Here is a 12,532-nt window from a genome sequence, read left to right as displayed (position 1 = left end):
TGCTGGTGGGTTAGGATATTGATGTAACATAAAAAAAAGAAAATGACCAAAGTCCACAAACGGTCATTGGGGAAAAAGCCAGAGACACTGTGTCTGTTAAGGTTTATAGATGAGGAGAGGAAGTCTTCTCTCATTTCTTCTTCCTCTAGACTCACTTTAACCCCATTTGTGATACTTGTAAAAATGGATGAGAATGGCCAATGTTTATGCTGCCGTCAGTGTCAAAACAGTATTTAGCAAATTATCACCGTTGTCTTTTGCTCAGAAGGAGATTCTCCTTTAAAAGTGCTTCCCAAAAAGCACCCTGTTCCCTTTATAGGGGACTACTTTAGACCAGGGCGCATAGGACTCTGGTCAAAAGTAGTGCACTATACATGTATAGGGAATAGGTTGCCATTTGGGATGAACCCTTAGTCATTTTGACCGTAACTCTGTATCATTGTGCCCTTAACTGTGTATCACAGGGTTTGGTTCAATTCCATTTAAATTCATTCAAAAGTCAAGAATTAAAAAGGTGCCGTTTTATTTTTGTTGTGAATTTCACTTCACAAAGTTTAAATGGGAATTGACCCTGGTGTATAATGCGATTGTGTGTTTGATTAAGTGAACAGTAGTTTCTCTGAGTTTTAGATGTGTTTCTTCTCAGTGTGTTCGTGCGTAAGGTTCTTGAGGTTTGGACCAAAGTAGTGCAAGATATAGGGAATGAGGTGCCATTTGGGACGCAACCCATTAAACCCACAGTGCAGCTCTGGGGGAGAGTAGTAGGCCACGTGCAGAGGTGAGCATGTGTGCTCATAGTGGGAGTTCGTTTTGAAGGGTCATTGATCCACCCGATACCCAAATATCGCCTCAGTGGGACCACAGCCTCTGTTCCAAAAAATACCCTTCACTTTCTCTTCCTCCATCTTACCTATTCCATAGCCAACCAGGGAAACAGACAACTGATTTTAAACACCTGAATAGAACAAGTGGATAGAAACACAAACTAGACTCGAACAACAGAGGATACAAAATACCACTCAACAGCACAGTAGACACCGCAACAAAGACCGAAAGTTCAAGTCATTCTCATCACAGAAACAGTAGGTACATTGGTTTAATTTTCCATTTCTTTGTTTGAGATTGGTTTATACAGGATGGTGTAACATAGTCTTAGCAAATAATTCAATTCCTTGCTATTAGATTTCTCTAAACATTTTAGATGGATTGAGTTTAAATTGATCAATGTTATACACAATTGGACATTTTGAATTGAACTGTTGTTTGATTTGCTAAAGTGAAAACTTTCAATGTTCCTTCCATTCGATCACTTTACTAAAGATAGATTTAGTTCGTGACTTAATAATATATTTCCCCTGAAGCACTGATAGGTTCACACTACCCAGCTGGGGGAAAATGGTGAACCATGTCCCCATTACATGCTTTTGTGTTTGTAAACTGGTTTTCTGGTTGAGAAGACATATAATCAGTTTACAACCATCTGATGTCTGTTACAACCAGGTAAAGATGCCTTTTTCATGCCTTCAGAAAGTATTCATACCCCTTGACTTATTCCACATTTTGTTGTATCAAAATTGATTAAATATGTTTTTTCTCTCACATTGACATACAATATCCCATAATGACAAAGTGAAAACATGTTTTTAACATTTTTAGCAAATTTATTGAAAATTAAATACAAAAATATCAAATTTACATAAATATTCACATCCCTTTGAACTTGGGTACATCCAATTTGCTTTGATCATCCTTGATGTCACTACAACTTGGAGTCCACCTGTGGCCAATTCAATTGTTTGGACATGATTTAGAAAGAAACACACCTGTCTGTATAAGTTCTGACAGTGCATGTCAGAACAGGAACTATACCATGAACCCCAAGGAACTGCCCGTAGATCTACGAGAGAGAATTGTGATGAGACATAAAATACAGTTGAAGTCAGAAGTTTACATACACTTAGGTTGGACTCATTAAAACTTGTTTTTCAACCACTCCACAAATTTCTTGTTAACAAACTATAGTTTTGGCAAGTCGGTTAGGACATCTACTTTGTGCATGCCAAGTCATTTTTCCAACAATTGTTTACAGACCAATTATTTCACTTATAATTCACTGTATCACAATTCCAGTGGGTCAGAAGTTTACATACATTAAGTTAACTGTGCCTTTAAACAGCTTGGAACATTCCAGAAAATTATGTCATGGCTTTAGAAGCTTCTGATAGGCTAATTGACATAATTTGAGTCAATTGGAGGTGTACCTGTGGATGTATTTCAGGGCCTACCTTCAAACTCAGTGACTCTTTGCTTGACATCATGGGAAAATCAAAAGAAATCAGCCAAGACCTCAGAAAACAAATTGTAGACCTCCACAATTCTGGTTCATCCTTGGGAGCAATTTCCAAACGCCTGAAGGTGCCATGTTTATCTGTACAAACAATAGTACAAAAGTATAAACACCATGGGACCACGCAGCCGTCATACCGCTCAGGAAGGAGACGCGTTCTGTCTCCTAGAGATTAATGTACTTTGGTGTGAAAAGTGCAAATCAATCCCAGAACAACAGCAAAGCACCATGTGAAGATGCTGGAGGAAAAAGGTATAAAAGTATCTATATCCACGGTAAAACAAGTCCTATATCGACATAACCTGAAAGGTCGCTCAGCAAGGAAGAAGCCACTGCTCCAAAACTGCCATAAAAAAGCCAGACTATGGTTTGCAACTGCACATGGGGACAAAGATCATACTTTTTGGAGAAATGTCCTCTGGTCTGATGAAACAAAAATAGAACTGTTTGGCAATAATGACCATCGTTATCTTTGGAGGAAAAAGGGGAATGCTTGCAAGCCGAAGAACACCATCCCAACCGTGAAGCACGGGGATGGAAGCATCATGTTGTGGGGGTGCTTTGCTGCAGGAGGGACTGGTGCACTTCGCAAAATAGATGGCATCATGAGGCAAGAAAATTATGTGGATATATTGAAGCAACATCTCAAGACATCAGTCAGGAAGTTAAAGCTTGGTCACAAATGGGTCTTCCAAATGGACAATGACCCCAAGCATACTTCCAAAGTTGTGGCAAAATGGCTTGATGACAACAAAGTCAAGGTATTGCAGTGGCCTCCCCAAAGCCCTGACCTCAAACCTATAGAAAATGTGTGGGCAGAACTGAAAAAGCGTATGCGAGCAAGGAGGCCTACAAACCGGACTCAGTTACACCAGCTCTGTCAGGAGGAATGGGCCAAAATTCACCCAACTTATTGTTGGAAGGTTGTGGAAGGCTACCCGAAACATTTGACCCAAGTTAAACAATTTAAAGGCAACGCTACCAAATACTAATTGAGTGTATGTAAACTTCTGACCCACAGGGAATGTGATGAAAGAAATAAAAGCTGAAATAAATCATTCGCTCTACTATTATTCTGACATTTCACATTCTTAAAATAAAGTGGTGATCCTAACTGACCTTAGACAGGGAATTTTTACTAGGATTAAATGTCAGGAATTTTGAAAAACTGAGTTTAAATGTATTTGGCTAAGGTGTATGTAAACTTCCGACTTGAATTGTATATCTGGGGACAGGTGTAAAACAATTTCTAGTGTTGAAAGTTTCCAAGAGCACAGTGGTCTCCATCATTGGGAAATGGGAAAAATATGGACTCTGCCTAGAGCTGGGCAAGAAGGACCTTGGTTAGGGAGGTGACCAAGAACCCAATGACCACTCTAGAGTTCCTTGGCTGAGATGGGAGAACCTGCCAGAAGGACAACAGTCTCTACAGCACTTCACCAATCTGGGCTTTATGTGAGAGTGGCCAGACGGACGCTACTCCTGCGAAAAAAGGCACAAGATTGCTCGCCTGGTGTCTGCAAAAAGGCATGTGAAAGACTGAGATCATAAGGCAAAAGATGAGACAAAAATGTAACTCTTTGGCCTGAATGCAAAGCGCTATGTCTGGAGAAAACCAGGCACAGCTCATCACTCGTCTAACACCATCTCTACCATGAAGCATGGTGGTGGCAGCATCATGCTATGGGGATGCTTTTCACCAGCAGGGATTGGGAGACTGGTAAGGATAGATGGGAACAATGAATGGGGCCAAATACAGGCAAATCCTTGATGAGAACCTGCTTCAGAGTGCAAACGACCTTTGCCTGGGGGGCAAGGTTTACGTTCCAACAGGACAATGACCCCAAGCATACAGCAAAATCAATGCTGGAATGGCTTCCAAACAATAATGTGAAAGTTCTTGAGTGGCCCAGTCAAAGCCCATACTTGAATCCCATTGAAAATCTGTCGAAAGACTTGAATGTAATTGTTCACCGCCACTCCCCACTCCCCAGAAAAACTGCAAGGAAGAATGGGAGAAAATCCCCAAATCCAAATGTACTAAGCTGATACAGACATACCCAAGACGACTCAAAGCTGTAATCACCATCAAAGGTGCTTCTGCAAAGTATTAACTCAGGGGTGTGAATACTTATGGAAATGTAATATTTCATTTTCAATAAATTTGCTAACAATATTTAAAACATATTTTAACTTTGTCATTATGGGGTATAGTGTGTAGATGGGTGAGAAAAAATAAATATTTAATCTGTTTTGAATTCAGGCTGTAAATCAAGGGGTATAAATATTTGCTGAAGGCAAATGGTTGGTGGTTCAGATAACGTGGTTTTAGCAACCAGGAAAATACTTGATCAAAACCCCCCCCCTTTTTTTATATGTTTTTATAGGACATATAAAGAAATACAAATTACAAATTGAACAGATACATCCTTTTATCCCCCTATACTTATTGAAACAACTCCCTCCCTTTAACAAACAAAAGCAGCATGCATACAAAAATATAACAAATGTACGATTGGAAATAATAATATATAAATATGCACACAAGTACACATACACACATATACAAACACAAAAATAAAAAATATCACAACATGCTATCCCTTCCTACCCACACCCTCCCGTATCCCGTTGGCCAAAATTCTTACTCCTGATCAATAGAAGGAAACTGATCAATAGAAGGAAATTAAAGGCTGCCGTCTCAAGAAAAGGTTATCAGTACATCTTCTCAGAGTGTATATCATTTGTTCTAAGTGTAGAAAAGACAGATCTTTCAACCAGGATGATGCATTGGGAGGTTTGAAGGATTTCCAGTTAAGCAAGATCTGCTGGAGGGCTATAAGGGAGGCAAACGCTACAACGTCCGCTTTACTTTTAGTGAGACTAGGCAACAAAGATGGAACTCCAAATATAGCTATTAGAGGACGAGGCTGCAGGTCAATATCTAGAATTTTCGAGAGAGTATTTTTAAAAGGATGACCAATACTCAGACAGCTTAGAAGACAAATAAAACATATGGGTGTAGTCTGCAGGAGTGAATGAACATCTATCACGTGTCATTCGTGTCTGGGAGGAGTTTACTTCGTTTTTCTTTGATGTAGTGAATTCTGTGCAAGACTTCGAACTGAATGAAACTTAACCCGAGCACATGAGGATATGGAGTTAACCCTTAGAAGAGCCTCCTCCCACCAGTCATCTGCAAGGTCAAGTTCAAGTTCACTACCCCAGTCTGTCTTGATTTTGTTTATTTGAGAGGGTTCAGGGGACAGCATAATGTCATATAATCTAGAAATCCGACTTTGCCGATTCCACGGGATGGATAAAATCTCCTCTAGCAACGTCTTGGGAGGTAGTTGAGGAAAGGTGGGAAAATGAGAGCGAACAAAGTTATGGGTTTGAAAATAGCGGAAAAGATTAGAATGAGCAAGATTAGATTTAGCTACGAGATCATTAAAACTGACAAACTTCCCATCTAAAAATACATCTTCGAAACAAACCAAACCTCTCTCACGCCACAAAACGCCTGGTGCGGTAGAGATACTCTTAATGATCGGCTATGAAAAGCCAACTGACATTTACTCCTGAGGTGCTGATTTGCTGCACCCTCGACAACTACTGTGATTATTATTATTTGACCATGCTGGTCATTTATGAACATTTGAACATCTTGGCCATGTTCTGTTATAATCTCCACCCGGCACAGCCAGAAGAGGACTGGCCACCCCTCATAGCCTGGTTCCTCTCTAGGTTTCTTCCTAGGTTTTGGCCTTTCTAGGGAGTTTTTCCTAGCCACCGTGCTTCTACACCTGCATTGCTTGCTGTTTGGGGTTTTAGGCTGGGTTTCTGTACAGCACTTTGAGATATCAGCTGATGTAAGAAGGGCTATATAAATACATTTGATTTGATTTTGATTTGGTGTTTGGAGGGTATAAATAGGTGGTTGATACAGATAGGGTTTAGAAGAGAAGGAGCAGAAGTCTAAAATGTTGACGAAATTGTCTCCAGATCTTCAAAGTAGAGTGCACAATGGGGTTTCCCGTATACTTTGAAGGACACAGGGACAGTGGGGCACAAGCAAGAGCAGAAAGGGAGGATGATTGGCAGGAGTGTGCCTCTAATGAGCACCAGTTGGTACCTAGAGCATTACACCAGACCATAATCTTTTGAATATTGCCTGCCCAATAGTAAAGCAGTAAATTTGGAAGTGCCAATCCTCCATCTTGTCTCCTTCTTTGAAGTATTGCTCTACGTATCCTAGATGATTTGCCTGCCCAGATAAAATGACTGATGAGCCTATCCAAATGAACAAAACTTCCTTATACAACTGTCATACAAACTGACCATGATGACATACAATATATCATATTGAAGACAGTGCAACCAGTTTTGCCTACTGGAATATAGTTAACACTACATAACTAATACAAAACAAAAATAGTTTGTTGTGGCTTCTCTCTTCCCAGTAAATCAGCCGGCAGGACGGACCACCATGCTTTTAGCCTTCCAGGTCCTGGGTCTGTCTTTAGGGGTGATTGGCTGGTGTCTGGAGAACAGCTGCACTAATTCCCATTCCTGGAGGGTACGCAGCCATTCTGGGGCTGTCACAACCAGCAACTGGCAGTTCGAGGGCTTGTGGATGTCCTGCGCAGCCACGTCCCTGGGCTCTGTGCAGTGCCAGAGGTACAAGACTGTACTGGGGCTACCAGGTGAGAGACACATGCAGGGCTCAGTGCAATACTCACATGCAGTATTAAGGGCAATCTGTAGTTTAAACAACAGCTAAAATGGTATTAATAAACAGCTGAGGAATGGTGTTAGAGAAATGTAACCACTTTCAAATTCAAAGACAGAGCTGTGGATTCAAGGACTGACCATCCAAACTATAGTTTTAACCATGTTTTGAGGCTATATAGTCTTTGTTTGCAATTACATTGTTTAAAAAAACATATTTTGGGTTCTGATGGAGTACGACAGTTGAACTAAGCTCATGAGGCATTTATAATTTGTAGTCTTCAAAAAATCTATGGGTTTATGTTATTCATTTAAAAGTAAAAAATTTGCTTACAGATTGCCCTGCCAGGATTTATTTTTCTATGATCAAATACAAATCTTTGAATGTTGTAAACATCTACTTCGGTTATCACATAAACATACTGGTAGATGCCGTCAAGTTCCAAAATGAGTAGTATGTATGCACGGACAGTAGTTTGTGGGCAAAAGCACTGTGTAAACATTGCAATGGTGGTTTTCGATTCAATTCCAGCCAAGAGTGACCCAGCAGTTAGATATTGGCTGCTGATTAAAATACTTGATGTAGTTTTACCCTTGTCTAAAGTGACTGTGCTGTTTTGATAATTGTCCATACAACACAAATTCATTAAACTGAGAAAAGATCTGAAGTATTTACATAACAAAAGTATTGTGTAGATGAGACTGACATAGAGTATCTGTGAAATCAATTATAGTAGGCCTGTAGTACAGTGTCCATATTAGGACAGCCAAAGTCTAAGCAGGACTTTTTGAAGCTGTTCTCATATTGACAACGTAGTACGGTAGTATTTTTTACTTCCTTACCTACGTGACTGTCACTTTCAACTGTCGACCACCACACTGAGGTATGCAGGCCATATGGTCTTAGTTTCAGGCCATGAAGGTAATAGGGGTTGTAAATTGCACAAGTATCATTGTATCATCGCTCGGTCAATCATTGACAGTCACACTGACCTTGGTTTCCTTTCATTGTGTGTGTGTGTGTCAAATCAAATCAAATGTTATTGGTCACATACACATGGTTAGCAGATGTTAATGTGAGCGTAGCGAAATGCTTGTGCTTCTAGTTCCAACAGTGCAGTAATATCTAACAAATAATCTAACAATTCCCAACAACTACCTAATACACACAAATCTAAAGGGGTGAATGAGAATATGTACATATAAATATATGGATGAGCGATGGCCATAGGCAAGGTGCAGTAGATTATATAAAATACAGTATATACATGTGATATGAGTAATGTAAGATATGTAAACATTACTAAAGTGGCATTATTTAAAGTGGTAATGTTTAAAGTGACTAGTGATCCATTTATTAAAGTGTCCAGTGATTGGGTCTCAATACAGTATATACATGTGATATGAGTAATGTAAGATATGTAGACATTATGTGTATGCCTCTATGACACTGCAACAGACTCCTAGATAACCACACATTCATAAGAATGAAGAACTGTAGTCAGAACCATAGTCACCCCACCACCAAAGGTCAGAGTGCTTTCATTGTTACAGAGAGAGATATTAAAAGAGTATTGTCTAACCTGAATATTCTAAGGAGACACCAATGGCAAACACCAATGGCAGGTACTGTATCTATTGTGAAACTCCTGATTTAATAGTTGAGAAAGTCAAACAGTGGGTCAGGGTGGGTGTCATCGCTTTCGATGAACCAATCTAAACCAATTTCGATGAACCAATCTGTCATATTGTTTATCTCCTTAGACCACACCTAAGCCCTAAACCCTGGTCACCGTCACCTTATAGGTGAAGACTCTCTGGTTTTTACACGCCTCTCATTGCTTTACAACCCCTGTGCATAGACTAAAGTTCTCTGCATTTGAAACAAGACAACAGACATCCAGCACATTGGAGACCGAGCAAGGACATAGAATAACTCGCATATCTCGTGAGGCCATTTTCAATCATCCTGTGTGACTGAGGGTTTCAACCTCAAGAGTTTAGAAGCCTTTTCCCACACCTGTGTGTGTGTGCTCTGGGTGATCATGTCGACGGCAGTGGAACTAACTGGGTTTTTGTTGTGCGTGGCAAGCTGGCTGCTCACCGGCTCCTCACTAGCCAATGACTACTGGAAGTTGTCCTCGGTGTCTGGCAGTGTCATCATATCCACACGCCAGTTCCAGAATCTATTTCACTCGTGTGCCGAGAACAGCGCCGGCATTAGGAACTGCAAAGACTTTGAGTCTCTGCTCGCTCTGCCTGGTAGGTACTGGACTGACTACTACTTCCAAACTGGACCAATAGATAATCTTCAAAACCTGTCCCAAACAATATCGGCAAATTAGATTGACATCCCTGGTCAAAGGGAACTCTAAAGGGAAACGTTTCCTGCTTTTCTATGTCACTGGCCAACTCAAATGGTTAATGTTATGTGATGCGGTTTTTCTGTGTAAAGGTCAATCAATTACATACAACAGCCTTAAATAGTCAGTTTTGTTAGATTCCTGATGTTGCCAAATGTTTTAAGAATTAGAGGAACACAATGTCTTCATATTTTCAATTGAGTGTCTCTTCAGCAAACATGAATGATCCATGTATTGGTACAGTTATGTCTCTTAGACCCATGCTACATCAGAGTTAAAGCCTCCATTTGTCTGTTTTGTAGGCGACATACAGGAAGTTGATATCAGCCTTTAGCAGTGTCTAACAATTAAAAAAGGCCACCAGCACTCGCTTGATAGCAGCAATTGAAGTCTGTTTATTTTCTTTAGGCAACATGTCCCACTAGTACACCCTGCAAACGTTTCTGCTATGCCTTCTTCAGTGCGTGTGTGTGTTGTTAGACAAGCAAGAGGATAGAGTTGAGCACATTTCCCTCCCTCTCCAAGTCTCAGTCTACTCAGGCTCTCTATCGATCCAATGTCTGTCGTTGACTGGAACTCTGTCGCTTCCTGTGTTCAGGCTACATACAGGCATGTCGAGCCCTGATGATCATCGCTCTGCTCCTGGGTCTAGCGTCCATCATTGTCTCAGTGCTGGGGCTGAAATGCACAAAGATCGGCAGCACTTCTGAACAGGCCAAGGGCAAAATCGCTCTGACAGGCGGAAGCATGTTCATCTTATCAGGTGTGTCCCCAACTCCCAACTGCCAGCATCATCATCTTTATTCAGTTCTCCTCTAAATCTTAGTACCAATCTCTCTCTCTTCTTCCCCCCCCCCCCCCCCACTCCGCATCTCTCTTTCTTCTGCTGTTTATCAACCATCTCAATCTGCTTCTCCTGCAGGTCTTTCCACCTTGACTGCTGTGTCATGGTACGCTGCACGGGTGGTGCAGGAGTTCCATGATCCATTCTTTGCAGGAGTAAGGTGAATACACATCCCAAAAGCTGAAAGTACTGCCTGCAAATTGGCGGTCAAATTAGGGCCAAGAGTTTTTCCCGGTCAGGTCACATCAATCAATTAATACCTATTTCACAAAAACCTTTTAATTCTCTGTCCATTAGGTTTGAACTGGGTGCAGGTCTATACATGGGTTGGGGAGCTGCCTGTTTGGCCATTCTAGGTGGGGTCATGCTCTGCTGTTCCTGTAAGAGGGGTCCACCAGGACCAACCACAGGGTGAGTAATTGCATTCACAAAGTTGAGTCCCAAATTGCACCCTAATCCCTATATAGTGCACTATAGGGCTCTGGTCCATTTGGGATGCACCCAAAGACACTTCCTACTCCCAAAGTTATTGGCAAGCTAACCATTATCCTACCAAAACCATGGTCTTGGTTGTAAAAAGTGAGGACAACACTATCTCAGGTCTCAAGGCAGGTGATAGGCTAGCCAACACTAGTCAGCTAGCGATTTCCCATCTGTTACATGAGCTAGTCAAAGAAATCATTGTTGTCCAATCTATTGTACCCTGCTTGTCTTACAGGGGATATTCATACAACTACTCCAAAACAAGTGGTGGACAACAGATCTACAGGGCAGCACCTGTGTCAGAGTCTGGGAGTTCAAAAGCTTATGTTTAAAGCAGTTTAAAATGTTTGTTTTTTTTCAATGTAATTGTTTGTTTGTCTGTTTCCATTTGTTTCTTCACCGAAGTGTGAATTTACTGGTTTGAATGTGCCATTATATATTTTTGTTTGTTTTGTTTTTGTTGTCTTGAGTTGAGTCACTGTGAATATTAATGCAATGTTTATTACTTTCCAATGTATTGAAATAAAAACATTGTTCTGTTGATGATTATTGTTTTATTGATATTGGATATCCAAATGAATGGAAAAGATAAGCTATGCCACAACTCCAAATGAATGGATAAGATACCCACTGGGCACTGACGTCTAATCCACATTGGTTCAACGTAATTTCATTGAAATGACGTGGAAACAACGTTGATTCAACCAGTGTGTCGCCAGTGGGTAAGCATCAAATACAGTACTTACCTGAATTTTATAGTCAATCCTGTGATTCGAAACTGACTACAGCCATATGTTCAAGTAATGTCTTGTGATCGCTCAGCTTCCTGCTGGACATTTAAATAAATACTCCACTCAAAATAAAAACAATTATATTCTGTTATTTACTATTTAACATTTCATCTGATATGTGTCTAACCCAGATACTTGGGTCAGAATCTGTTGTACAAATCTACAGTTGGACTACTTCAGACAAGGTAAAATAATTGATTAATGTAACCCGTGTCACTGTGCTAAATGACCTGTTTCACTTCCTTCCTCAACTTGCCTCTGACTGGGCTTGAACCACACTCTTAGAAAAAAAAAAAGGTTATTTAGAGTTCTAGATAGAACCTTTTGGTTATTTGGTAAAAATGAAAGAACCCTTTTCAGAAAAAGGTTCAAACCTTAAGGTTCTATAATAAAAACATGTTTGAACATCACTGTCCACCAACTGCCATTTAACCAGCATGACCACTGTCTGGTTTCAGAAGACTGTTGTTGAAAATACCAATAAGCATTCCAATTTTTTTTATGCAAAGTAGATTTTTTAATTGAAATATATGAAGTCAATCATTTGATAATCTATAGGCTAGAATAAATAAGGTCAAACGACCAGTGGAAAAAATATCAGAATTGGGATGCCTGACTAAATGCAGCCATAGAGCTACATACCCAGCCTGACATTGGCAATTAGCTAATTGTTATTTTTATTTCAGTGTGGAGTCCGATGGGGGACTATGTTTCATGACGCTATAACAAGAGTGGACTGAGTGCTGCTAAACTCTGAATGTGCATGATGGGCTTACAGAGGTAATACCCTCTCCCTCAACGTCAACAAAACAAAGGAGCTGATCGTGGACTTCAGGAAACAGCAGAGGGAGCACGCCCCCATCCACATCGACAGGGCCGCAGTGGACTAGGTGGAAAGCTTCACGTTCCTTGGTGTACACATCACTGACAATCTTAAATGATCCACCCACACAGACAGTGTGGTGAAGGCGCA

The 12,532-nt window shown here is 40.6% G+C and overlaps 1 protein-coding gene across 2 annotated transcripts; it reads left to right on the top strand.

The window, feature by feature from the left end:
• The first annotated feature begins 807 nt into the window (after nucleotides 1-807).
• cldn15lb (claudin 15-like b) lies at nucleotides 808-11,309 on the top strand. Of its 2 annotated transcripts, none has more exons than XM_071359521.1 (6): nucleotides 808-1,082; nucleotides 6,811-7,053; nucleotides 10,040-10,204; nucleotides 10,364-10,445; nucleotides 10,583-10,696; nucleotides 11,004-11,309. In XM_071359521.1, the coding sequence occupies exons 2-6, from the start codon at nucleotides 6,837-6,839 to the stop codon at nucleotides 11,098-11,100; spliced, it is 675 nt and encodes a 224-aa protein (XP_071215622.1). In that variant the 5' UTR covers nucleotides 808-1,082; nucleotides 6,811-6,836; the 3' UTR covers nucleotides 11,101-11,309. The 2 variants fall into 2 exon arrangements, with proteins under 2 accessions (XP_071215622.1, XP_071215623.1); XM_071359522.1 differs by having other exon boundaries at nucleotides 852-1,086.
• Nucleotides 11,310-12,532: the final 1,223 nt, after the last annotated feature.

This window comes from Salvelinus alpinus, chromosome 22, assembly GCF_045679555.1.
Source record: "Salvelinus alpinus chromosome 22, SLU_Salpinus.1, whole genome shotgun sequence".
Lineage (NCBI taxonomy): Eukaryota > Metazoa > Chordata > Actinopteri > Salmoniformes > Salmonidae > Salvelinus > Salvelinus alpinus.
This window is presented reverse-complemented; position numbering and strand designations above follow the sequence as displayed.

What these genes read in the sequence shown, in the direction of transcription:
- cldn15lb (XM_071359521.1), top strand. Translation starts at nt 6,837, where the DNA reads ATGCTTTTAGCCTTCCAGGTCCTGGGTCTGTCTTTAGGGGTGATTGGC. An exon ending in CCATTCTTTGCAGGAGTAAG is followed by an intron (nt 10,446 to 10,582) that starts GTGAATACACAT and finishes TCTGTCCATTAG; the next exon opens with GTTTGAACTGGGTGCAGGTC. An exon ending in CCACCAGGACCAACCACAGG is followed by an intron (nt 10,697 to 11,003) that starts GTGAGTAATTGC and finishes CTTGTCTTACAG; the next exon opens with GGGATATTCATACAACTACT.